This window comes from Lycium barbarum, chromosome 6 (assembly GCF_019175385.1).
Source record: "Lycium barbarum isolate Lr01 chromosome 6, ASM1917538v2, whole genome shotgun sequence".
In the NCBI taxonomy this organism is placed as follows: domain Eukaryota; kingdom Viridiplantae; phylum Streptophyta; class Magnoliopsida; order Solanales; family Solanaceae; genus Lycium; species Lycium barbarum.
Genome location: NC_083342.1, coordinates 75,381,650 through 75,407,585, shown reverse-complemented (window position 1 = coordinate 75,407,585; position 25,936 = coordinate 75,381,650). Strand labels below are relative to the sequence as shown.

Genomic DNA, 25,936 nt, shown 5'->3' with positions numbered 1-25,936 from the left:
GATGAAGGGATTCTAAGATGATTAGGGATAATGGAATAGAAAAGGAATTAGAAGGATTTTCCACCAAGAATCTTCAAGAATACCCTAGATTTGCTCCCTATAGCTCAGATTTCGGAATAGTAATAAATGAGGGACTAAGGGATTTTAATACACAATTAATGAAATAGACCAGGCCCGATACCGTAACAAGGAAAGCGGGACTGCTGTAGCGGTCCTTCCTCGACGGTCTGCCTCCAAAAGCACTTGGTTGCCATAGCGGCCAGTACCACCGCTATGGCGGTAATGGTGCCGCCCAGGCGGACACCAACAAAGAATTTCCTAAAAATAATCTCAATCGCAATCCGAAATCCCGACTAATACTTGAGGCCATCTGCTCACAAACCACATACACAGACACACAAAAAAACACACTGCGAATGCGTTTGCGGCCTCGAAATTCCCAACGGAGGTCTTGTTAACCGAGTCAACCCCCGATACCTTAATTCCAACTCCCAACCCAAGTGCCAAAATGCACCCGAGTGCATTGGGAACCAAACTAAATATGGACACAAGTTCCAAATGACCATCCAGACCTCTCGAAATTGACGGATTTCTGAAAAAGGTACGTTTACCCAAAAGTCAACCTTGAGTCAACTCTTTTTGGATTGAAGCCAAATTTCCCAAAAAGCAACTCAAATTAAATCTGAACATCTCTAGAAACGCATCAACGGTCCCCTCTAATCAAAAGTGAGCTAACAAGCTCAAATAAAGGTCAAAGAGCACCGAAAAGACTATACCGACCAAGCGAGTCGTTACACTTTTCCATGTCCAATTTGATATCCACATTAGCTGGTTTTTCCCTCTTTCTAATATCAGTAACTATCTCATGAGTCAACAACAAATTCTTAATAATATTTCTCACTTTCACAAAACCAGATTCATTTTGAAATATCAAAGATGATAATACTCCTTCAAGTCTATCATTAACTACCCTAGACACTAATTTATTGATGAAGTTCCTGAGACTTATGGGTCTCATGTATGAGAATGTGTTGATTATTGCCTTCTTAGGTAAAAAAACCATGTTTTTATAAGTGATAGACTTTGGTAAACTATTACCTTCGAAAAAATCCTTCACTAGATCATGTACATCTGTGCCAACTATCTCCCAACAGCTTTGATAAAACACTCCTGATAATCCATCTGGACCATAAGCACTATCAACAGATAAAGCAAAAACAACTGCTTTTGTTTCCTCCATGGAAGGTAATGTACAAAGTGCCATTGTTAGAACATTGTCCGGTAAGCTAAAACTGTGGCTTTTTCCTCCTAACCAAATTGTCTTCTGTAAGAGAAATCAAGTCTAAAGTATATAGCCAATCACCTTCAGTATTTTAAATTCTCTTTATTTGAAGGTTTTTCCTCCTCTCATTAACCAAGTTATGGGAGAAACTAGTGTTTCTATCTCCCTCTATCTACCAAGTTATACCTGTTTTTTTGTCTCTAATATTCCTCCTCATAGTGCAGATACTTCTTGAACTAAATGTGTGCCTTATGTAAGACCATCCTATTCTCAACACTGGGATCTTCCTCAAATAAACTCTCCTTAATCTTCACGATATCTTCTCTATGGGTCAATTGCTTGAAAACGTTTCAAAAAATCAACTTTCTCTACTTAGATAATGCCCCTTTTACATTCTTGATCTTGTGTTTAAAGACATTAAAAGCATCACCTATGAATTCAGTCTTCCAATTCTGTCTGACCACTTCCAAGAATGAATCATTTTTAGTCCAAAACTTTAAAAACCTAAAGGGCTTAATGAATTGTAAAGCTTGTTCTCTAGTGCTTAAACGCATTGGTGCATGATTTGAACCAGTTCCGGATAGGTGCTGCATTCCTAATTATCCAAACCAGTTTTGAAATTGCTGGTTCACAAAAATTCTATCTAGTCTTTTGAAAATACAATCTTCACCTGCCCTGCCATTCCATCATGTAAATGAACTACCTTTAAATCCCACCTCTGTCAATTCACATAAATTAACATAAAAAGTAAAATCTTCATATTCAGGAGGATATATAGGCAATCCACCAATGTTTTCTTCCTTATTCATAATCATATTAAGTCCCCTCCTACTGGCCATGTTAATGGTCAAACTGTATATGTTGTCCCAAAGATCAAGTCTTTTAGTTGCCTCACATTTTGCATATATAACAATGTTGTTATCATGAATCTATTCAAATCATGAAGAAAGATCTTGAGAGTGATATGTTGTTATGAGTTCATCAAAATTTCTGCATCCACTCTATCATCTGTGAAAAACTAGATTTTACCACTGAAATTATAAGCTGCAATCTTCATGCCTAATCTCTCTTTATGTTGCTGGATGTGTCTAGCATTTTGAAAGGTTCTAGAGGTGCCACCAAAAATAATATACGATGCCTATGTAACATTTGAACCCTATGAAATGTTCGTTAGGCATTAACTGATATACTATTCCATAGAAGAGACTTAATCATCATTTAACATTAGATTTAGAAACTGCCCTCTTTGGAAGAACCCTGGTGGGTTGTACAGTATATGCAAAATCATTCTTCTTGGATTTTCTATTACCCTCCATGCTTGATTTTAGAGAAATATCAGCTTGCCTTTCTACTTCTGTTAATTGTTGAGCTATATCACTCTTTCTCACCATTGTTGTTATCTTTTGGCCTTTCTCCAATGTTCCTATATCATATGATACTAATGTATGCAAGACTTCATTTGGATAACCCTTTCTCTTTAGTGCAATATGTTGTTGTGTAATATCACCTATCTAAATTATAGCAGCACTTCCTGGTTCTTGTACTGTGTTGAGCTCACTGGACTTTTCCACACTACTAGTTGGCTCAATAGGCTTTGCTACACTAGTAACTACTAGTTGGAGGATATGTAGCAATAGTTGGATCATTATTACAGTTATCCTCAGCTATATTGTGAGGTTTTTCCTCCTTACTCCTCTCATGATCTACACCTTTGGTTACCTCTTCTACCACTTCATGAGAATCTGCGACCCCCTTCTGATAAACTTCAAGCACATTATCCTGATTCTGCTTTTGACTACTATTTCAATGGTATTAGTTACTAGCATCTCAGTAGATTTGTCCACTAATAGTAATTCTGACTTATCCGTCTGAGAAATCACATTTTCGTCTTCAAACTCAAAATTTTCACTAGAAGTCACTCCTTCACTATCTGTACCTCACCCTCTTTTATTCTTTCACTCCACAACTTGCCCTGCTGAGAATTCTGACTTTCCTGAATATCAATCACTGGAACTACTTCAAAAATTCTTATAGCCTGAACAGATGCATTATCACTGATGGTTTCTTCTACCAACTGTTTTATCTCTTCCTTATTGCTAGAACTTGCTTTTTCCTTAGGATCAATACTCTTTTGCTTGAGGTCTTCATCTGCATTGCTCTAAGAGTTTTGGTTCTCAACGACATCACAATATTTTGTTTTATAATATCCTCTTCAGTGTTTTGTTGTTGATCTTTACTCATCTACTAGGATACTGGCTGATCAACCTCTGTAGGTGCTCCATACTTGTTATGGACCTGACTGTGGAATCATTATTAGCTGTACTCTCATCCTTGTTGGAAATCACTGTTTCATTTGTAAAGTTTCCCTTCGCCTTCCAATTATCTAGATCACCTACAATTTTACCACTAGACAAAATTCTAGCATTGAATTTTCTACCATTATTCCTTGCATAATACATTTTTGGCCCCTTATATTGTTGTTTTTATGGATCGTTTGCCTTTTGTTGGATCCCTTCTATACCTTGTTGTTGCAATTTATTTGCACCCATGTTTTGTTGTGTCACTTCATCATTCACTTTCTTGTTTTCTTTATCAACGATTTCCTGCTTCTCTTGATGTCACAACCCAATATCCCAATGTGCTGTGAGGGCACCTGCCCTAGCCCGTAGGCTAACCTAAGTAAAAGATAAAGTTATTCAATATAAATTAAAAGTGAAATTCAAAGAGATCAAATTATAAGTCAATAATAAGTCTCATAACTCAATAAAGTAAGAAAGTCTAAGTCATACATCTCCCCAAAACCTGGAAGTCATAAATATAAGTGCTATTAAATTCGAAATACAAGTCTGGACACTAACAACATGCCTGTCATATTCTACCATATGATTCATCAATAAAAATGCCAGTCATATCCGATGAAATATGAAATGAGTATGCGTACAATCATATAATTTTATATTATCATGCCAAAGCCAAAAGATAGTTCCTTTTTCATAATTTAGACGAGAGTGGGGTGATGAATGCACAATGAATCAATTATCAAAAGTATTCAACAAATATGGCTATCACAAGCCCATTTCATCAACAACAAGCCAATCAAGTAGATCTAGAAACTACAAACTATTCCCATATGCTTGTAATTCTTTATTTCACACGATTATACCATTTTCATCAATTTATCCAAAACATGGCACCAGTACCCACACAAGTGCTCGTCACCTCATGAGTATGGGACCCCAATTCTCCATTACTCTCATAAATTACATTAGCCAACACAAACACTTCATAAAGAGTCTAGTAAGTCTCAACTTGCCTTAACTATGAAGCCCGAAAAGTTAATCCACGACGCTACCCTTCCTTTGAGCTTCCGAACGAGCCCAATCTGTTCAAATATGGTATCTATGTAATAATACAAATCTGTAGCACTCATATTTATACACTAAATATTTTAGGTCCCAAAAACCAATCCCGAGCCCTGATAGGTAAAATTGTATTTTAATCACAAAATGATCTTACCCATAGTATAAATAGCAAGAATCTCGAAAATTATTGAGATCTGATCACAAATCGACCTTTAATTTGATAATTTACATGAAAGCCCATTTCCATGGAAAACCCCAATTTCTAAGTTCAAGAAATGAAATAAATCGCTAAATAAGGAGTGAAATCATGGGGAAATACTTAGATTAAGGTTAGAATCTTACCCTCGAGAAAAATCTTGAAGAACACCCTTGAAATCACCCAATTCCAAGCTCGTTCATTCCCAAAATTGATTTATGAACAATGAGGTTCGAAGTGGGATTTAATTTTGTCGAGATCCCAAATGCTCTTTGCGAACATGAGGCCCAGCTCTGAACGCGGTCGACCCAGCCCATCGCGATCGCAATGAACCAACATGACAGGACCCAGTCCCCATCAACCCTCCCGAACGCGAGCCACTGGCAGAATTTCGTGAATGAGACCCCAAAATCAGATTTTTCTAGTTTTACCCATTTTTTGATCCAACACCCGAAACTCATCCAGAACCTCTGAGACACAAATCAAATATGCATTTTGGTCATAAAACACGCTTCTACCTCGCTTGCGCACTCAAAACATCGAAAAGAGGTCGTCTTGACCCGATATTGATTGTGGTCAACTCCAAATTCTTCACTTGAAAACCCTCAGGACCCAAACCAATGACTCGACTAAGTCATAAATTACATTATGGACCTAATGGAATCAATGAAACTTTGATACGGACTCATTTACCTTCGATGTTGACTTTGGTCAAACTTCTTCATTCATTTAACCTAAGACTTCCAATTTTACTAAAATTGATTCGGAACTTAGCCGATTGTCGCAAAAACCGTGCCACCCATCCTCACAAGTCATAAATACCAATATGAAACTACGGGAAGGATTTTTGGGGAAAACAAGTCCAAAATCGCAAACAACAAATGGGTCGTTATATCAGATACGACTTAAATAAGCATTCGTCCTCAAATGGTAAAGAAGAGGAAATACCTGAAATCTCAAAAAGCTGGGGATATGTAGTCTGCATATTAGACATGGTCTCCTACGTAGCCTCCTTAACCGGACGATGACTCCATAGCACTTTCACTGAATCTATTTCCTTTGATCTCGACTTTCTGACCTGCCCATCCAATATATCTACCAGCTCCTCCTCGAAAGCGAGATTCTGATCAAATAAAACCAAATTCCACTAAATCACGTGAAAACCGTCCGAATGATACTTCTCCAACATTGAAATATGAAAAACTAGGTGAACACCTGACAAACTAGGAAGTGAAGCCAACTCATTGGCTACCTCACAAATATGTTAAACAATCTTAAATGGGCCAATATACCTCGAGCTCAACTTACTCTTCTTCCCGAACCTCATCACGTGCCTCATGGGTGAAACTTTCAACAGAACCCGCTCTCTAACCATGAACTTTAACTCGCAAACTTTTTGATCTGCGTAACTCTTTTGCCTACTACGTGTCATGAGAAGCCTCTCCCGAATCAACGTAGCCTTATCCAAGGAATCCCTCAACAAATCTGTACCCACATGGCCTAACCTAAAAAGCATCAAACCAACCAATCGGAGAGAGACACCTCCTACCATATGGTTCCTCGAATGGTGCCATCTCAATACTTGAATAATAACTATTTTTCGTAACGACTAGGTCGGTCGTTTTGAGAACCGATACTCTATTTTGCATGTCATCCATTCTAGAAGCTCCGTAATAATTATTTTGCTTTTCTTGCAAAATATAAGTCAAACAGATATCCTTTTGTTCACTTTAGAAGAAGTTTCATTTTGTAAATCCCAATATTTAATTTTTTGGATTAATTGATTATTTAGGAAAACGTACTCTGATTGGCGATCTGAAGATTTTGTTAGAATTGCAATATTATTTATGACCTATAGAAATTGACGGAGCTAATTTTAGGATTCATTTGGTTGGTTTTTGATGATTAAGTTGGTTTCAGTATTTAATATGCTTATTTATGGTGAAAAGATGATCACGGGAAGAAAATTCAAAATTTGTTGGTTCTGTTAGCTTCATATTGTCGTTTATGACTTGGGAGAATAGAACACTCGACTCGCGAAGCTTTTGGATGAGTTTTGGGTAAGGAAAATGATATTTTGGAAATAAGTTAAGAAATGAAGAAGTTTAACCAAAGTCAACCCTGAGGGTAAATGAGTCTTTATCAAAGTTTCACCCATTCCATTAGGTCTAGAATGCGATTTATGACTTAGCTGAGTCATTGGTTCGGTTTTCGAGAGGTTTGGGTGTGACTTAGGTGGTTGGTTGAGAAACTAGCTTTCGAGATGATTTGGAGTTGACCACGGTCAACATCGGGTCAATACAGTCCTGTTTGGATGTTTTCAAAGTTCGAGCAAGTTCATATGATGATTTTGGACTTGTCCACAAATTTTGATTATATTCCGATGAGTTTCGGATAGGTTTGGGTTGTATGGTGTTTACTTTTTATTTCAAAATTATTTTAAGCAAAAAGGGTACCATATTGAGAAAATAAACTTTTATTTGTGTTTCGACTGAACTAGTAGATCCGTATTGTAATTTCGGAACTATACCAACAAGAATCGTTGTGTTTCGACATCGTATCAGGGAGATATGGCCATATCTTACTAAAAATGCACTACTGGTATTCTGATGTAAAAAAGAAAAAAAAAAGATTGGCCTTCTCAATCATGACACGTGGCGTCATGATCGTGATGAAGGAAAATGCCTGGACATTGTATAAATCGAGCAGTCTAAAAGATTCAGTATTTTGAGCATATTTTAAGTTCTAGAGCTCTGTTTAAGGTGATTTTCACGGCGTTGTTCTCATATCCATGAGGGGGTAACTATCTAACCTTTATTTTGGTGTTTCCCCATAAATATTTCGTTGGTTATCATTTTTATCCATGTTTAGATTGCAAAAATTAGGGTTTCGAACCCAAAAAGTTGAAAAGTGGTAAACCATGGATTTGAGGATCAAGATGAATGCTTTTCGAATTCGTTTTCTGGATTTAGACTAATTAAGCTTGGATAAACCAATTTTGCAATAAAAAATTGTAGTTTTGCTCTTAGGGGCTCAGGATTACCTTTTTGGGTTCCGAATTAAAATATAGCAATAGAGTATCATTGGACTTGTTTAAACTTGTAGAGTTCTATTTTGACTATATTGGACCCAATTTTGCAGCGAAATTATAGTTTTGACCTTCGAGGCTCGGGTTTAGGTTTTGGACCTGAATTCTTTTTATGGTATTATAGTTATCCTTAGAAACATGTGTTAACGTAGAATTCATAGTTTGATAGACTTTGCTCATTCGGAGATGCCTTGGAAGAGGAAGGGTAAGGGAAAGGTTTGAGTGTTCATTGCTCCCACTCAGCTTTCAAAATAGGTTACGATTTACTCCTTTCGACTCCAATTGGAGTGCGTATTTTGCCTATGAATTCTGAAGGGGTATTGGGTGTGATGAGTGTCCCACCTTAGTGATTACAATGAGCACTTAGGTGGGTACCGGTGTATATTGGTAGGTAGTTAGAATGACTGGGAAAGTATGTTGAGCCTTCGGACGTGGTTGTGGCATTAAATCTACTTAGGTTGGTATGATTGTTATTTATGTGGGCTATGATAGTCGTTGATTTGACGTATACTTGCTTGATGGAATTGATTACCTCATAGCTCCATATCTCGTGTGATTGTGAAAGGAAATGGTTCTTGGTTAGCATATGTAACTAGTTTGATGACACACATTCATTCTGGAAATTCATAATATTGTTGACATAAGATAATATGCATGTTGTACTCCTTTCCTGTTTATGTGTACATTTTGGATAAGTTGTGATACAATGGGGTATGAGGTGGTCTGAAAGGCTTGAAAAAAGGTAAAGGATGTTCTAAGATGTCTGATGCGAAATGATTTCGGACGGAGTGTTGTGAATGGTATAAAGCTGAATGGGCTAAGTACAGGTAATAAGAGCCAAATTAGGGCTTACTTCTATGGTAGTATTCCTTGTCACACTTATTATGTATCCATAATTTCATGTGGCATCTCATGCATATTACACTTGCATATGGTTGGCTCGGATTACACATCTGCAACAGATCAGTATGCTATGTTCTCACAGTACGACGGTAAAGTCGGGCGGTGTAGTGAGGTTCCCATAGTTCGGTGATAAAGTCGAGCGGAACAATGAGTGGTCACAATCTGAAGGCAAGGGACCTCGAGCGGTACAGTAGCAGGTATATGGACCTTGCGAGTCCCCCATGGGTCATGACTATATGGCATGGCCTATAGCATGCGTGTACCGGGATAGTTATTGGCCAATGCACTGCATTCATACTCTCATTATCCATCTATTTGATTATTCCTCCTATCTAATATGTGCTTATCTATTGTTACACCCCGAAAATTTTCCCGTTAAGCGTACAGTGAATAGGCTAACAAGGATATAGTGTATACGAGGTTGTGGAGACGAGTGGTAACGTTCATTTGATTGGTATCGAGGTGTTGAACAATTGTTAAGAAGGTCCCGTAAGGATCGGATATTAAACGAAGTGACAAAATAAGACTCAGTGAACTGGCAAATTATACGGTAGGTTATACGGACCGTATAATGGTTTTACGGCCGTATAATGAACCGTTAAAGTGTCACAAAAAGAAGTTGAGGAAAAGTGGGTTTTACGGTAGATTATACGGACCGTATAAAATTATACGGCCCGTCAAATGAACCGTCAAGTTGACACAGAAAGGGGTGATCACTGAGTCAGTTTTACGGTCAATTATACGGACCGTATAATGGCATCAGGACTGGTTTTGTATTTATAAAAATATGATCCAAGTTCATTTTTATTATTTCTCCTTCTCACTACACGACCCAATCTCTCTCTAGAAACTTCCAAACACTTCCAAAGCAAGAATTCAAGTGAAAATCAAGATCAATAACACCCAAGTTCATGAAATCAAGAGTGTGAAACTCCTCATAGTTCATCTAAGTCAAGGAATTCCAAAGAAGGTGGAACTAGGGTTTTGTCTAAGTGAAGTATTTCAGCTCAAGACTTGTTCAACCATCATCCAAGGTGAGTTTTATGATCAATTCATGTTGTTTAAGGTATTGGAAGGCTTAGATACTTGAAATGTAGAAGAACATAGAAAGTAGGTCATTACTGAGTGAATAGTGATATAATTGAATGATAGTGGAATTGAATCATGAAAGTTGAAGAGTTGTGATTATGAATACGTTATAATGATGTTCATATCATGAAATAAGTATTAAATGCGTGAAAACACAAAGATGAGTTATAAGGAGAAATATGGGAAAATTGGAGGAAAATGGTGGATTTTGCTACATATACATAAATGATGATTGTTGATTGTGATATTGTGAGTAGTATTGTGAATGTTGGGAGTTGATATAGAACATGGGAAAAGTAGTATGAACAAAGGAAGTGTTGCCCAATTTTTCCTAGAATTATCGATGCGCTCTTGTAGTCAATTAACCAATGTTAATTCGAATTCTCTCATGAAGGTAATGACGTGATATCGAAGGAGAACAAGTGAGCGATAGCTTAGTTAAACGACCAAGGTATGTGAGGCTAGTCCTTTCCTTCTAACGGCATGAATCCTATGGTGCAAACTCTTTATCCTCTTCATGAGTTCCCATTTTCCGGAAAGTTAAAAGCCTATATTCATAAATGTCTATATAAGATAAGAGATACGGTATGATGATGCTATATTGATAATGATGTTATTTATTTCCTACACTCACCTTATGTGCTAGTTCCTTCAAGGTGAGGCAGAATGTCAGTAATGGCTACATAATGAGATCGAGGGATCACGACCTTACGTCACCCCGATAGAGTAAAGCTGATCTTGAGCCTTCTGCACGTACTATGATAAGATAAGCATATGATGATAAGCATATTACTATAAGTATTTTATGATAAGCATGACATGAGCATTTCACACCGTGCCTAGTTGGCTGGGCAGTCACCGCCAAGGCGGGCAGCTATACGGATACACCATGACCTTATGGCATGGGCAGACACCACTAGTGGGCAGCATGAGATGGTACCCCGGACACGGGAGGCCCTCCCGCGGGCTAATGTTATTGTTTATCACACCGTTCCGACATGGACGGGCAGCTTACATATTATGCGTATATGACATGATGATGAGTATGAGTAAGACAGCATGCATTACTTCCCTTATGATTGTCATTCAGATCCAGAGGTTTCATATTGATGTTCTCATTATATTATTGATGTGTTTCTTCATTTTTTATGCCTCTCATACTCAGTACAATATTCGTACTGACGTCCGTTTTCTTTGGACGCTGTGTTCATGCCCACAGGTAGACAGGGAGGTGAGCTTGGCCAAGATCCTCAGTAGCTGTCAGCTGATAGAGAGCACTCCATCGTTCGGAGGTGCTTATGGTTATTCTTTTGGTACACATGTATATTTTGGGCACGACGGAGTCTTGTTCCGTCTATATATACAGTATGTCAGTAGAGGCTCGTAGATACACAGTGTGGGTTAGATGGTCTCACAAGATGTTATTACATATATATATATATATATATATATATATATATATATATATATATATATATATATTATTTTGATAGCCGGGAGGCAAATGAATATAAATCATTTATGTTTCTATACAAAATATGTCTTCTTATACTTTCATGTATAAAAATTTGCAAAAGAGCATTAAATGAGTAAGATGAGTAGTAGAGCGAGCGGTGCTCGGTAGCTAGCTCCGGGTACCCGTCGCGGCCCCTAGTTGGGTCGTGACAGAAGTGGTATCAGAGCAGTTCGTCCTAGGAAGTGTCTACGAGCCGTGTCTAGTAGAGTCTTGTTTATGGTGTGTTGCGCGCCACGCTAATAAACAAGAGGCTACCGGGCATTTAGGAAAATGACCATCCTTCTTCTCATGAGATCGTACGATAGAGCCATGCCTAAGATTACATCCTTCCTAAAAGTGTGTTATGGTTTCAGAAAAATGCCGCCAAAGGGAAAAGCTACCGCCACCCAGAAGGGCAAGGCTACGACAAAAAGGCGGGCAGAACGAGAGCTTCCGATGAATGTAGAGGAAGGTGAATCGCAAAATGAGGCAGTGTCCGATGTAGAAGAGCAAGGAGGAGCCTCAGCTCCAATTCCTCCACCGGGTGCTTCGGGTCAAAAAGTATCCGAGGCCATACATTTATTGACACAATTGGTTGCCGCTCAGGCACAACGACAGAATGCTGGCCCAAGTGATCGTTCAGCTAGTACGAGGGCTCGTGATTTTATGACCTTAAATCCACTGGAATTCTTTGGGTCGAAGCCGGATGAAGATCCGCAAAACTTCATTGATGAAATTTTGAGGACCTTAAAGATTATTCATGCCTCCGAGACCGAATCCGTGGAGTTGGCCTCTTATAGATTCCACGATGTGGCGGTGTTATGGTACAAAAATTGGATGGCATCAAGAGGAGAGAATGCACCACCTTCCGTTTGGCAAGAATTTGTGGATGCCTTTATTCGTCATTACTTGCCACCCGAGGTCCGCCGAGCTAGAGCGGACAGGTTCTTGAATTTAAAGTAAGGAAGCATGAGTGCCCGAGAGTATAGTATGAAATTCAATTCTTTGGCTAGGTATGCTCCAACTATGGTGGCCGACATGGAAGACCGGGTCTATAGATTTGTGAGCGGTTTGGGGCCACACTTGTTTAGAGATTATTTGACGGCCGATATTTCCCGGATACAGGCTCATGCTCAGAATCTTAAGGAACGACAACAGCAGCAGAGCAATGATCGTGATAATGATCGGAGACAAGGTAAGAGGGCTAGATCTATGGGAACGAGCAGTGAGTATAGAGGGGGACCGAGACAGATGCATTCTAGGAACTCAGGTCAGTCAGCGACCAGTGCGCCTCCCAGATTCTCAGACAGGAGGTTTGACCGTTCTTTTCAGTCAGGACAGGGCCATAGTTCGAGGGCCCAGATTCTCAGTTTAGGGGAGATTCTAGTCAGAGGAGACCTCCAGTACTGCGGTGCAGCCAGTGCGGCAAATTGCATTCTGGACAATGTCGTCAGGGTTCAGATGCTTGTTATGCCTGCGGGAAAGTTGGTCATATGATGAGAGATTGTCCTTCAGCGAGAGATAGGGCTGGGACTCAGCCTACAGGTTTAGCAGTGGGTTCTTCTTCAGTACGCCCGACAGCACAGATTCCCCAGACTTCAGCAGGTAGAGGTAGAGGCAGAGGGGGAACATCTACTTCAGGTGTTGTCCAGCCCCGCGTATATGCTCTAGCTGGACGACAGGATCTTGAGTCCTCCCCAGATGTTATCACAGGTACATTGGCTATATTTTCCCGTGATATATATGCTCTGATTGATCTGGGTTCTACTTTCTCATATATTACTCCGTATATTGCTGATTGTATTGGGGTGAGACCCGAGCCAATTAAACCTTTTGAGGTGTTCACTCCGGTTGGTGATCCCGTGATAGCGAGACAAGTATATAAGAATTTTGTAGTTGTTATATATGATCGTCAGACAAAAGCTGATTTAATTGAACTCGAGATGATAGAGTTTGATGTAATTATGGGTATGGATTGGTTGGCATCGTGCTATGCTAATGTTTGTTACTGGACGAAAGTAGTTCGATTCCAATTTCCAGGAGAGCCCGTACTTGAATGAAAGGGTAATACAGCTTCTCCAAAGGGTAGGTTTATTTTCTACCTTAAGGCAAGGAAGATGATAGCTAAGGGTTATATGTTCCACTTAGTTCGAGTTCATGATACCGAGGCAAAGCCACTAGCTTTTCAATCAGTTCCGGTAGTGAGTGAATTCCCAGATGTATTTCCAGATGAACTACCAGGTCTTCCTCCAGAAAGGGAAATTGATTTTGCCATTGATGTATTGCCGAACACCAAGCCCATTTCTATTCCTCCTTATTGGATGGCCCCAGCAGAATTGAAAGAGCTAAAGGCACAGTTGAAAGACTTGCTTGAGAAGGGTTTCATTAGGCTCAGTTCATCACCGTGGGGAGCACCGGTCTTGTTCGTGAGAAAGAAAGACGGTTCGCTATAAATGTGTATTGATTATAGACAGTTGAACAAAGTGACGGTAAAGAACAGATATCCCCTCCCCAGAATTGACGACTTGTTCGATCAATTGCAAGGTGCTAAGTGGTTTTCCAAAATAGATCTAAGATCGGGTTATCATCAAGTGAGAATTAGAGAAGAAGATATCCCCAAAATGGCTTTCAAGACGAGGTATGGGCACTATGAGTTCCGAGTAATGTCATTTGGGTTGACGAATGCCCCGGCGGTGTTCATGAATTTAATGAATAATGTGTTTAGACTATTCTTGGATCTCTTTGTGATAGTATTTATCGATGATATTCTGGTGTATTCTCGCACCGAATCGGAACATGCAGATCATCTAAGAATTGTTCTTGGCGTTCTTCGATCTCGGGAATTATATGCAAAGTTTTCAAAGTGCATGTTTTGGCTTAATTCTGTGGCATTCCTGGGTCATGTTGTTTCAGATGATGGCATTCGAGTCGATACTCAGAAAATTAAAGCGGTGAAGACTTGGCCAAGGCCTACATAACCCACGGAAGTTCGTAGTTTCCTTGGACTGGCAGGCTACTATAGAAGATTTGTAGAGGGCTTCTCATCTATTTCAGGTCCATTGACGAAACTAACACAGAAGTCAGCTAAATTCCAATGTAGTGATGCTTGTGAGCGTAGCTTCCAAGAGTTGAAAGATAAATTGACCTCAGCCCCAGTGTTAACACTTCCAGAAGGGTCAGATGGCTATGTCGTATATTGTGATGCTTCCGGTGTCGGAATAGGATGTGTATTGATGCAGCATGGGAAAGTTATTGCATATGCTTCGAGACAGTTGCGGAAACATGAAAGGAACTATCCAACTCATGATCTTGAAGTAGCTGCGGTTATTCATGCCTTGAAGATGTGGAGACATTATTTGTATGGTGTGCACGTCGATATTATACAGATCACAAAAGTCTTCAATACATTTTCAAGCAAAAGGAGTGGAACCTGCGGCAGAGGCGGTGGTTAGAATTGTTAAAAGATTATGATGTGAATATTTTATACCACCCCGGAAAGGCAAATGTAGTAGCAGATGCACTTAGTCGTCGATCAATGGGTAGTTTACGTGGAGTTCCTTCAGCGAAGCAAGAAATGGCTCGTGAGCTCTACCAACTATCTAATCTTGGAGTACGTGTAATGGGTTCGGGTGATGCAGGGATTAGCATCAATGACCCCACAGTTTCATCTTTGAATATAGAAGTGAAGGAACGGCAATATGAAGATTCCCAGTTAAGCCGCTACCGAGATCTATCTCATGAAAAGGAAAAGTCTCCATTTGAAGTTTCCATAGATGGGATTCTTAGATATCGGGACAGGCTATGCGTACCGGATGTGGCAAATTTGCGCCGACGGATTTTAGAGGAAGCACATTATTCCTGGTATTCTATTCATCCAGGTGCAACCAAGATGTACCATGATCTTAAATTGATCTATTGGTGGGATGGCATGAAGCGAGACATAGCAGAATTTGTGGCACAATGTCTGAATTGCCAGCAAGTAAAGGCCGAGCATCAAAAGCCAGGAGGTTTATTGCAAGCAATGGAAATTCCTACGTGGAAATGGGAAATCATTAACATGGATTTTGTTGTGGGATTACCCCGTTCACGAGGGAAGTATGATTCTATATGGGTGATCGTAGAGAGATTAACAAAAGCAGCCCATTTTCTCCCAGTAAGGATTACCTACTCAGCCGAAGATTATGCGAGGTTATATCTCAAGGAAATTGTGCGACTTCAATGAATTCCTTTGGCCATCATCACAGACAGAGAGGAACAGTTTACAGCCAAGTTTTGGAAGTCTTTACAAGAAGGTCTAGGCACTCAAGTAAAGCTTAGCACAACTTTTCACCCGCAGACTGATGGACAAGCCGAGCGCACTATTCAGACCTTAGAGGATATGCTGCGAGCATGTATGCTGGATTTCGGTGGAAGTTGGGATGATCACTTACCGCTAATTGAGTTTGCGTATAACAATAGCTATCATTCCAGCATTCAAATGGCTCCATACGAGGCCTTATATGGAAGGAAATGTAGATCTCCAGTTGGATGGTTTGAAACAGGAGAAGCACAATTGATAGGCCCCGAATTGATTCAGCAAGCGGTAGAAAAAGTTAAGGTGATCCGAGATCGATTGCTAACAGCCCAAAGCCGCCAAAAGTCTTATGCAGACAATCGCCGGTGAGACTTGGAATTTCAAGTTGGCGATTGGGTGTTCCTGAAAGTGTGACCGATGAAGGGGGTGATGAGATTTGGCAAGAAAGGGAAGTTAAGCCCTAGATACATCGGACCCTATGAAATCATTAATAAGGTGGGTCAGGCAGCTTATGAATTGAAACTGCCAACGGAGCTTGAATCGGTCCATCCAGTATTCCATGTTTCGATTCTCCGCAAGTACATTGGAGACCCAACATGTCACGACCCAACCCCGTGGGCCGTGACTAGTGCCCTAGCTGGACACCCATACACACTCACTTACCAAATCGATACATCAAGGACTTATCCGTATTCAGCATACATTACATTATACAGATACTGGAATCAGATATCGTCTTAAGCGGTCATATATAGCAGAATATCATACGGAAGCCGGCAAGGCTGGCGGAAAACACGGCGCCCAAATATATACATCCATACACACACATATTGGCCGATTCGGCCATCACAGCAAAAGGGGCCGCTTAGGACACAAATTACAGACATAACAAAACAATAATGACCCATGACCCACATATATATATGTCTACAGGCCTCTACAAACAACAACAGAAACATATGACGGGACAGGGCCCCGCCGTACCCCAAATAGTCATGTGTGTATATACAGAAACATGTACAACGAAAGATTTGTACCAAAAGTATGGGCTCCAGATCAAAGGAGCACTCCAAAGTAACAAAATATGTATCCTACACTGGCGGGTAACCAGAACGAACGTCTGCACCTGCGGGCATGAAACGCAGCCCCCGAAGAAATGGGGTCAGTACGAAATAGGTACTGAGTATGTAAAGCATGAAATATACTATCCAAAATCATAACGGAAATACGAAGTATGGAAAATGAGTATAAAAATCAATATACCAAGAAGCTGGTTTTAAAACACAAATGATGCATATATGAGAGTCGTGCATAGGGCTCAGGAACGTGGTCGCCACTCCGACACTGGCGCCACAACACATCATACTCCAGAAAGTTTCAAATCTCCGTACAATCCCGAACATATCGTATCATCATAACATATCACAACATCATAACACATCATATGCCATAACACATCATAACGCCATATATAAGCGGTACCCAGCCCTATGGCGAGGGGCTCGGGAACCGTAACACATCATACTATCGAATATAACATAGTGCGCACGATGACAAAACCGGCCCGGAACCCGACGAACGATATCATAGCAGTATGCACGAGCAGAGTAGTGAGAGACCATATGCACATAAATCAAGACACGATGGATAAGTATACAACCGACTCCTGAAGGCTCAGAAACAAGTTTCGGGTCAATCCGACTTAGTATGAGAAAGTTACGAGCGTTTGAAGTACAAAACTTTCTATAAGCGTTTCAGAAGCCATTTTTGGAAAATCAAAGCCATAATCATGTCAAAAGTCTTTTGGATATCGTCATGGATCAAATCAATTGGAACTTTGGGAATCTTATGTGCGTATCAAACATATCAAGGGCTCGATGGAACAATCGAATGTGTTAACATTTGGAAGGTCAAAACTATAGTGATATCATTTGTTTCTCAAATGCTATTCAGAAACATATTGGCCAAACTTCGGACATCATAGATACACATCATCGGACATCATGGATACATATCAAAACCATACGAAACAGCTTATGAGAAATCAAGAACGTTAGCCATCCTAGTGGTTCTAAGAATAAGAATCTTTTCGAAACCATACCTATATATATGTCATATACTTATTTCATAAGGATCGTGCCAAAGAAGAAAAGGTTAGGCGTTGCATACCTCGCTCGTCTCCTAAGCTAATCCCAAATCAAGTCTTGGGCTCCCCAAGATCTACAATAACGTCATTAATTACCAAACGTTAGCTACAAGTACTTAGAAATTCAATTCTAACTAGTACTTGTCTACATAAATTTCGGCAGCATCTTCTCTGTAAATACAACAACCCTGAGAATTCAACTCGGCCAAATTTGTCAACAACCATACCAACAATCATTTTAACAATACCAACAATCAATTTGGAACATATTCTAACATTAGTAACCCGGCACAACATTCAAAACAATCCAACCAACTTTATTCCACCCGAAACTCTACAAATGCAACAAAAGCTACAACAACACATTTCCTTCTTTCAAATTCATAAACTACAACATAAATTCATACTTTAGCAACTTCATTCTCACAACTACGTAAAACCATATTAAAATCACACAAATTCCTACAACAACCTACAACCAATTTCAATGCCGACTTGAACCATTAAACCTTCATTTGCATCATAAAGTCAACAACAACACAACTAACATACTAAGTAAAATAAATTCATCTCTCCTCCTTCATACAACAACCACACGACCACCATTCTACACACACACCCACATGGCCACACACAACACACATTATTTCCATGATTTTAATTCAATTCTACATACTACAACATATATAAACCTTCCATAACATCTACAAGAATATGAATTTTTACCTTTTTCCTTAACTTTCCACTCAACTAGAATTTTTGGAATTGCCACCAAGAGTAATTTTCTTGCTTCAACAATTATACCACGTTAAAGAGGGCCTTTGAATTAGTAGGAATACAAGGAGAATATATTTTTTGGGATCAAGATGGAAGGCTTCAATTTTTTTCTTTCTTTTTCTCTCTTGGCCGAATTGGCCTTGTTCTTGGCTCTCAAGGTTCTTTTCTCTTGAATGTTCTTGAATAAGTTGACAATAATAGTAGTCATCCCTTTTTATTTGACTTGGATTAAAATTCCCAAATGGGCCTTGGCCCATGCCTTGGCCGGCCACACTTGGGCTTTGTTTCTTTTTTGTTTTTTTTTTTGTTTTTTCCAAGCCCAATTATTCCATGGCTAATTTTTTGTAATTCATGAAACTATTTTCCAAATTTCCAATTTTGCCCTTAGCCTTCCTCAATATTTCCGGATCAATATTTTCATGAACAACTTATGTATAAAATAAGATCAAAAATATTTCCTTATCTCTTACTAGTCATAATTATCTCAAATTATCCGAAGGTGCAAAATACGGGATATAACATCCCCCCCCCCCTTTTTAAACATTCGTCCTCGAATGTTAAATTAGTCTTATAGGGCCTTACAAGCATTTCTGGGGAGTTTCTTTTTATAGACAGCACATGTAATTTATTCACCAATCAATATAACCAATTAAGGAATTTAAATTACCTGTAGGCATAGGAAACAAGTGGGGATATTTATTCTTCATCTCGTTTTCCGCTTCGCAGGTCATTTCCTCTCGGTTATTGTTCTGCCATAAGACCTTAACAGAAGGCATATCTTTGGTACGCAGTCTCCTCACCTGGCGGTCCAGGATGGCTACCGGCTGTTCTTCGTAGGACAGCTCCTCTGTTACCTGAATATCTTCTATGGGAAATATTCTGGAAGGATCGCCAATACATTTGCGGAGCATTGATACATTAAATACCGGATGTACTGCTTCCAGATCAGGTGGTAAGTCTAACTCGTAGGCAAATTTTCCTATCTTCCGAACAATCTGATAAGGCCCAATATACCTCGAACTGAGTTTTCCTTTTCTGCCGAATCTCATTTCACCCTTCATAGGTGACACTTTCAGAAATACCCAGTCACCAATCTGGAACTCCAAGTGTCGACGTAGATTGTCTGCATATGATTTCTGTCGACTCTGGGCTGCTAATAACCGTTCCCGAATGAGTTTCACTTTATCGACTGCTTGTTGGATCATATCTGAACCAATTAACTTAGTTTCACCCACATCGAACCAACCAATCGGACATCTGCATTTTCTACCATATAGGGCTTCATACGGTGCCATCTGGATGCTGGAATGATAACTATTATTATAAGCGAATTCAGTAAGCGGCAAATGATCATCCCAACTGCCTCTGAAATCAATAACACAGGCCCGTAGAATATCTTCCAGCGTCTGAATAGTACGCTCGGCCTGTCCGTCAGACTCAGGATGGAATGGGGGCTAAGACTCACCTGAGTCCCCAATCCTTGCTGAAGTGACCTCCAGAAATTAGCTGTAAACTGAGCACCTCTGTCGGATATAATAGATATAGGAACTCCGTGAAGCCTTACTATCTCTTTAATATACAACCGGGCATAATCCTCAGCCGAATAGGTGGTCCTGACCGGAAGAAAATGGGCTGATTTTTGTCAGCCTATCAACAATAACCCATATAGAATCATACCTTCGTGGAGTGCGCGGTAAACCTGTAATGAAATCCATATTAATTATTTCCCATTTCCAAGCTGGAATTTCCATTTCCTGTAACAACACACCGGGCTTTTGATGCTCGATCTTAACCTGTTGGAAATTTGGACACTGAGCAACGAACTCTGCGATGTCCCTTTTCATACCATCCCACCAATATAAACATCTGAGGTCATGGTACATTTTTGTTGATCCCGAATGAACAGAATACCGAGCATAATGTGCCTCTCCCATAATCTGTCGCCGCAGCCCTACAACGTAAGGTACACATACCCTACCTCCATATAATAATACTCCGTCAGGTGAAATCTTGAACTGGGTCTTCTCCTTATCAAGGGTTGTATCTCTGTACTGTACCAGAATAGGATCCTCGTACTGACGTCATTTTACTTCTTCCATAATAGATGATTCAGCAACTTCTCGAACAGAAACCCCAATATTTCCAGAATCGGCCAAACGGACTCCAAGACTGGCTAGTTAATGAATCTCATGAACTAATTCTTTCATTTCTTGCTGTATGTCGGTCAAGCTGCCCATAGACTTGCGGCTAAGTGCATCTGCTACAACATTGGCTTTCCCAGGATGATATAAAATGTCAACGTCATAATCTTTCAACAACTCGAGCCATCTTCTTTGCCTCAAATTCAGCTCCTTTTGCTTAAAAATGTACTGAAGGCTTTTGTGATCCGTATAAATATCAACATGAACCCCATATAAGTAATGCCGCTATATCTTCAAAGCATGAATTACCGCGGCTAGTTCCAGATCATGAGTAGGATAATTTCTGTCGTGCGGTCTGAGCTGACGGGAGGCATAGGCTATAACTCGACCATGCTGCATCAATACACAACCTATCCTAATACTGGAAGCATCACAATAAATGACATACCCGTCTGACCCCTCGGGAAGAGTTAGAACCGGAGCTGTAATCAACTTTTCCTTCAGCAACTGGAAGCTGCGTTCACAAGCATCGATCCACTGAAATTTTGCTGCCTTCTGAGTTAGCTTCGTTAATGGTGCTGCAATCGAAGCAAAATTCTCCACAAACCTCCTATAATACCCTGCTAAACCCAGAAAACTGCGTACCTCAGTCGGCGTCGTAGGCTTAGGACAATTCTTTACAGCTTCGATCTTCTGTGTATCAACCCGAATACCATCTGCTCCGACGATATGCCCTAAGAATGCCACTGAAGTTAACCAGAATTCACACTTGGAGAACTTAGCATATAATTTCTGTTGCCGGAGCGTACCGAGTACTGTCCTCAGATGATCTGAATGCTCTTCTTCTGATCGCGAATAAACCAGAATGTCATCAATAAATACAATCACGAACATGTCTAGAAATGGCCTGAATATCCAATTCATCAAATCCATAAACACTGCTGGGGCGTTGGTCAGCCCAAAAGACATTACCCTGAACTCATAATGCCCATATCGAGTCCTGAAAGCAGTATTTGGAATATCTGCCTCTCGTACCCGCACCTGATGATAGCCCGAGCGCAAATCTATCTTCGAAAAATATTTAGCACCTTGTAACTGGTAAAATAAATCATCAATCAGGGGAAGGGGATATTTATTCTTTATAGTCACCTTATTCAGCTGTCTGTAATCAATGCACATCCGCAGCGACCCATCTTTCTTTCTTACAAACAATACCGGTGCTCCCCAAGGTGACATACTGGGTCTGATGAAGCCTTTTTCTAATAAAGCCCTCAGCTGCTCATCCAATTCCTTCAGTTCTGCAGGTGCCATTCTGTAAGGAGGAATAGATATAGGCTGAGTATCTGGCAGCACATCTATCGTGAATTCTATATCCCGTTCAGGTGGAAGACCTGGAAACTCGTCCGGAAATACATCTGGAAATTCATTGACAACCAGGACTGACTGGAGAGTAGGTGTTTCTGCTTTAGTATCATGCACGCGAACCAGATGATAAATATACCCTTTCTGAATCATCTTCCTGGCCTTTAGGTATGAAATAAACTTACCCCTCGGCGATGCTGTATTTCCTGCCCATTCTATAACTGGTTCCCCTGGAAATTGGAAGCGAACTACCTTTTTCTGGCAGTCAACATTAGCATAACAAGAGGCTAACCAATCCATGCCCATAATAACATCGAATTTTGTCATATCTAATTCTACCAAATCGACCTTAGTGCAACGGCCACATATAATTACAGAACAATCCTTATATACTTGCGTCGCTATAATAAAATCTCCGACCAGTGTAGCTACCTCAAACGACCCAATCTCTCTCTAGAAACTTCCAAACACTTCCAAACCAAGAATTCAAGTGAAAATCAAGATAAATAACACCCAAGTTCATGAAATCAAGAGTGTGAAACTCCTCATAGTTCATCTATGTCAAGGAATTCCAAAGAAGGTGGAACTAGGGTTTTGTCTAAGTGAAGTATTTCAGCTCAAGACTTGTTCAACCATCATCCAAGGTGCGTTTCATGATCAATTCATGTTGTTTAAGGTATTGGAAGGCTTAGATACTTGAAATGTAGAAGAACATAGAAAGTGGGTCATTACTCAGTGAATAGTGATATAATTGAATGATAGTGGAATTGAATCATGAAAGTTGAAGAGTTGTGATTATGAATACGTTATAATGATGTTCATATCATGAAATAAGTATTAAATGCGTGAAAACTCAAAGATGAGTTATAAGGAGAAATATGGGAAAATTGGAGGAAAATGGTGCATTTTGCTAAATATACATAAATGATGATTGTTGATTGTGATATTGTGAGTAGTATTGTGAATGTTGGGAGTTGATATAGAACATGGGAAAAGTAGTATGAACAAAGGAAGTGCTGCCCAATTTTTCCTAGAATTAACGATGCGCTCTTGTAGTCAATTAACTAATGTTAATTCGAATTCCCTCATGAAGGTAACGACGTGATATCGAAGGAGAACAAGTGAGCGATAGCTTAGTTAAATGACCAAGGTATGTGAGGCTAGTCCTTTCCTTCTAACGGCATGAATCCTATGGTGCAAACTCTTTATCCTCTTCATGAGTTCCCATTTTCCGGAAAGTTAAAAGCATATATTCATAAATGTCTATATAAGATAAGAGATACGGTATGATGATGCTATATTGATAATGATGTTATTTGTTGCCTACACTCACCTTATGTGCTAGTTCCTTCAAGGTGAGGCAGAATGTCAGTAATGGCTACATAATGGGATCGGGGGATCACGACCTTACGTCACCCCGATAGAGTAAAGCTAATCTTGAGCCTTATGCACGTACTATGATAAGATAAGCATATGATGATAAGCATATTACTATAAGTATTTTATGATAAGCATGACATGAGCATTTCACACCGTGCCTAGTTGGCTGGGCAGTCACCGCCAAGGCGGGCAGCTATACGGATACACCATGACCTTATGGCATGGGCAGACACCACTAGTGGGCAGCATGAGATGGTACCCCGGACGCGGGAGGCCCTCCCGCGGGCTAATGTTATTGTTTATCACACCGTTCCGACATGGACGGGCAGCTTACATATTATGCGTATATGACATGATGATGAGTATGAGTAAGACAGCATGCATTACTTCCCTTATGATTGTCATTCAGATCCAGAGGTTTCATATTGATGTTCTCATTATATTATTGATGTGTTTCTTCATTTTTTATGCCTCTCATACTCAGTACAATATTCGTACTGACGTCCGTTTTCTTTGGACGCTGTGTTCATGCCCACAGGTAGACAGGGAGGTGAGCTTGGCCCAGATCCTCAGTAGCTATCAGCTGATAGAGAGCACTCCATTGTTCGGAGGTGCTTATGGTTATTCTTTTGGTACACATGTATATTTTGGGCACGACGGAGTCTTGTTCCGTCTATATATACAGTATGTCAGTAGAGGCTCGTAGATACACAGTGTGGGTTAGATGGTCTCACAAGATGTTATTACATAAATATATATATATATATATATATTATTTTGATGGCCGGGAGGAAAATGAATATAAAGCAGTTATGTTTCTATACAAAATATGTCTTCTTATACTTTCATGTATAAAAATTTCCAAAAGAGCATTAAATGAGTAAGATGAGTAGTAGAGCGAGCTGTGCTCGGTAGCTAGCTCCGGGTACCCGTCGCGGCCCCTAGTTGGGTCGTGACATCTATATTACCTGATTTCTTGTTAAATATATGAAGCAGGCGTAAATGGTCACAATTAAGGTATTGTAGCTTTATTGGTTCACTTGGTGTTTCTTTCTGTCTTTATACGCTTTATACGTGATACCTACCAAGTACTGTTGGTTTGTACTCATCTACACATGCTGCACTCTTTGTGGTGCAGATTGGGCTCCAAGTATGAGTAGGACCCGGAGAGCCGTGGTAACGACCTATTTGGTCGTTATTGCACTTTTGACCCATTTACCCCTGTTGACCCTTCCCCGAGCCCTGTTAGTATGATTTTGACCTGCGAGGATGAGCCACACGGTTCCTGAGGTAATCCGGCGAGTTTTATGGTGACTTATGAGAATTAGAACCTTAAAGTGAAAAACCTTTGACCGATAGTTGACTTTTGAGTAAAGGGACCTTTTTCTAAAATTCATCAATTCCATGAGTTTCGGAGGGTCGATTATGCCTTAGTGGGGTATTCAGTTCTATTCTTGAGGCACTCAGGAGCATTTTCGGCTATTAATTGGAAAGTTGGTTTTTCGTCATTAGGGGTTGACCTGGCCAAATAGACCTTAGATGGAAATTTTGAGTCAACGAATGAGTGTGTAGCGTGTTTTAATGTATATGTGCATATCTGTTTTGTATATGGGAGGTCTCGAGTGGATGTGGGGATTTTTGGTGAACTTGGTGAAAAATCAGAAGTTACTAATTTTTGATGTCTCGCCCAGCGAGACTGGGTGCGCCCCAATGGACCCGCCACCGCGAGGCTTGGTCCGCCGGTGAGGTAGTTGTGGATTCTTGTCACAACCCAACTAGAGAATTATGACGGGCACCCAGAGTTAACCGAGTACCTATAAACATACACCTTATAGTCATTTCTAGGTGGGCCATAAGCTAGCTCATATGCGTCATACTCTGCAAGAACAGGTATCACAATATAATGGCATGTTACTACGTAATCATCGGCAACCATGCCCATAAACATGAACCACCAAGGTTGTCTAAATACCATACATCAATATGTATTGACAAGGCTACGAAATATCTAGATACATGCATCGGTCTACGAGCCTCTCTCTATATATATATATAGAATACAAGAATCCATAAGGACGAGGCAGAACTTTGCCATGCCCAAGTATGTACACAAAAGAGGAGTACCAATAAGCTGCAGCTCCGGGACAACTGGAGCCTTTCTGAATCTGATAAATCTCCTAAGGGGCAGGTTCGACTATCCGTCCAAATGCGAGTATGAACGCAGCGTCCACAAGAAAGGACGTCAGTACGAATAATGTACTGAGTATGTAAGGCATGAATAATATTATAATAAGAGGCATGAAACATAATATGAAGTAAAGAGATAACCTGTACATCTGATTGCCTCTTAAGGCAGATATCATGCATGTTAATTTTAACTTTTTAAAACAACATTATAAATATATACAAGTAAACTGCCGG

At 40.0% G+C, this 25,936-nt stretch overlaps 1 protein-coding gene across 1 annotated transcript; it reads right to left on the bottom strand.

Annotated features, from left to right (window-relative positions):
- Nucleotides 1–751: 751 nt before the first annotated feature.
- On the bottom strand, nucleotides 752–2,673 carry LOC132644093 (uncharacterized). Its single transcript, XM_060360647.1, has 3 exons — nucleotides 2,539–2,673; nucleotides 1,944–2,000; nucleotides 752–1,324 (listed from the first exon to the last, which is right to left on the bottom strand). The coding sequence occupies exons 1-3, from the start codon at nucleotides 2,671–2,673 to the stop codon at nucleotides 752–754; spliced, it is 765 nt and encodes a 254-aa protein (XP_060216630.1).
- Nucleotides 2,674–25,936: the final 23,263 nt, after the last annotated feature.

Bases quoted from the DNA above. Each gene is read 5' to 3' on its own strand.
- LOC132644093 (XM_060360647.1), bottom strand. From the start codon at position 2,673: ATGGTGAGAAAGAGTGATATAGCTCAACAATTAACAGAAGTAGAAAGG. The intron at 2,001-2,538 runs GTTCTTCCAAAG...GTGAATTGACAG, and splicing joins ATACTGTACAACCCACCAGG to AGGTGGGATTTAAAGGTAGT. The intron at 1,325-1,943 runs GTATTTTCAAAA...TTTCTCTTACAG, and splicing joins TGGCAGGGCAGGTGAAGATT to AAGACAATTTGGTTAGGAGG.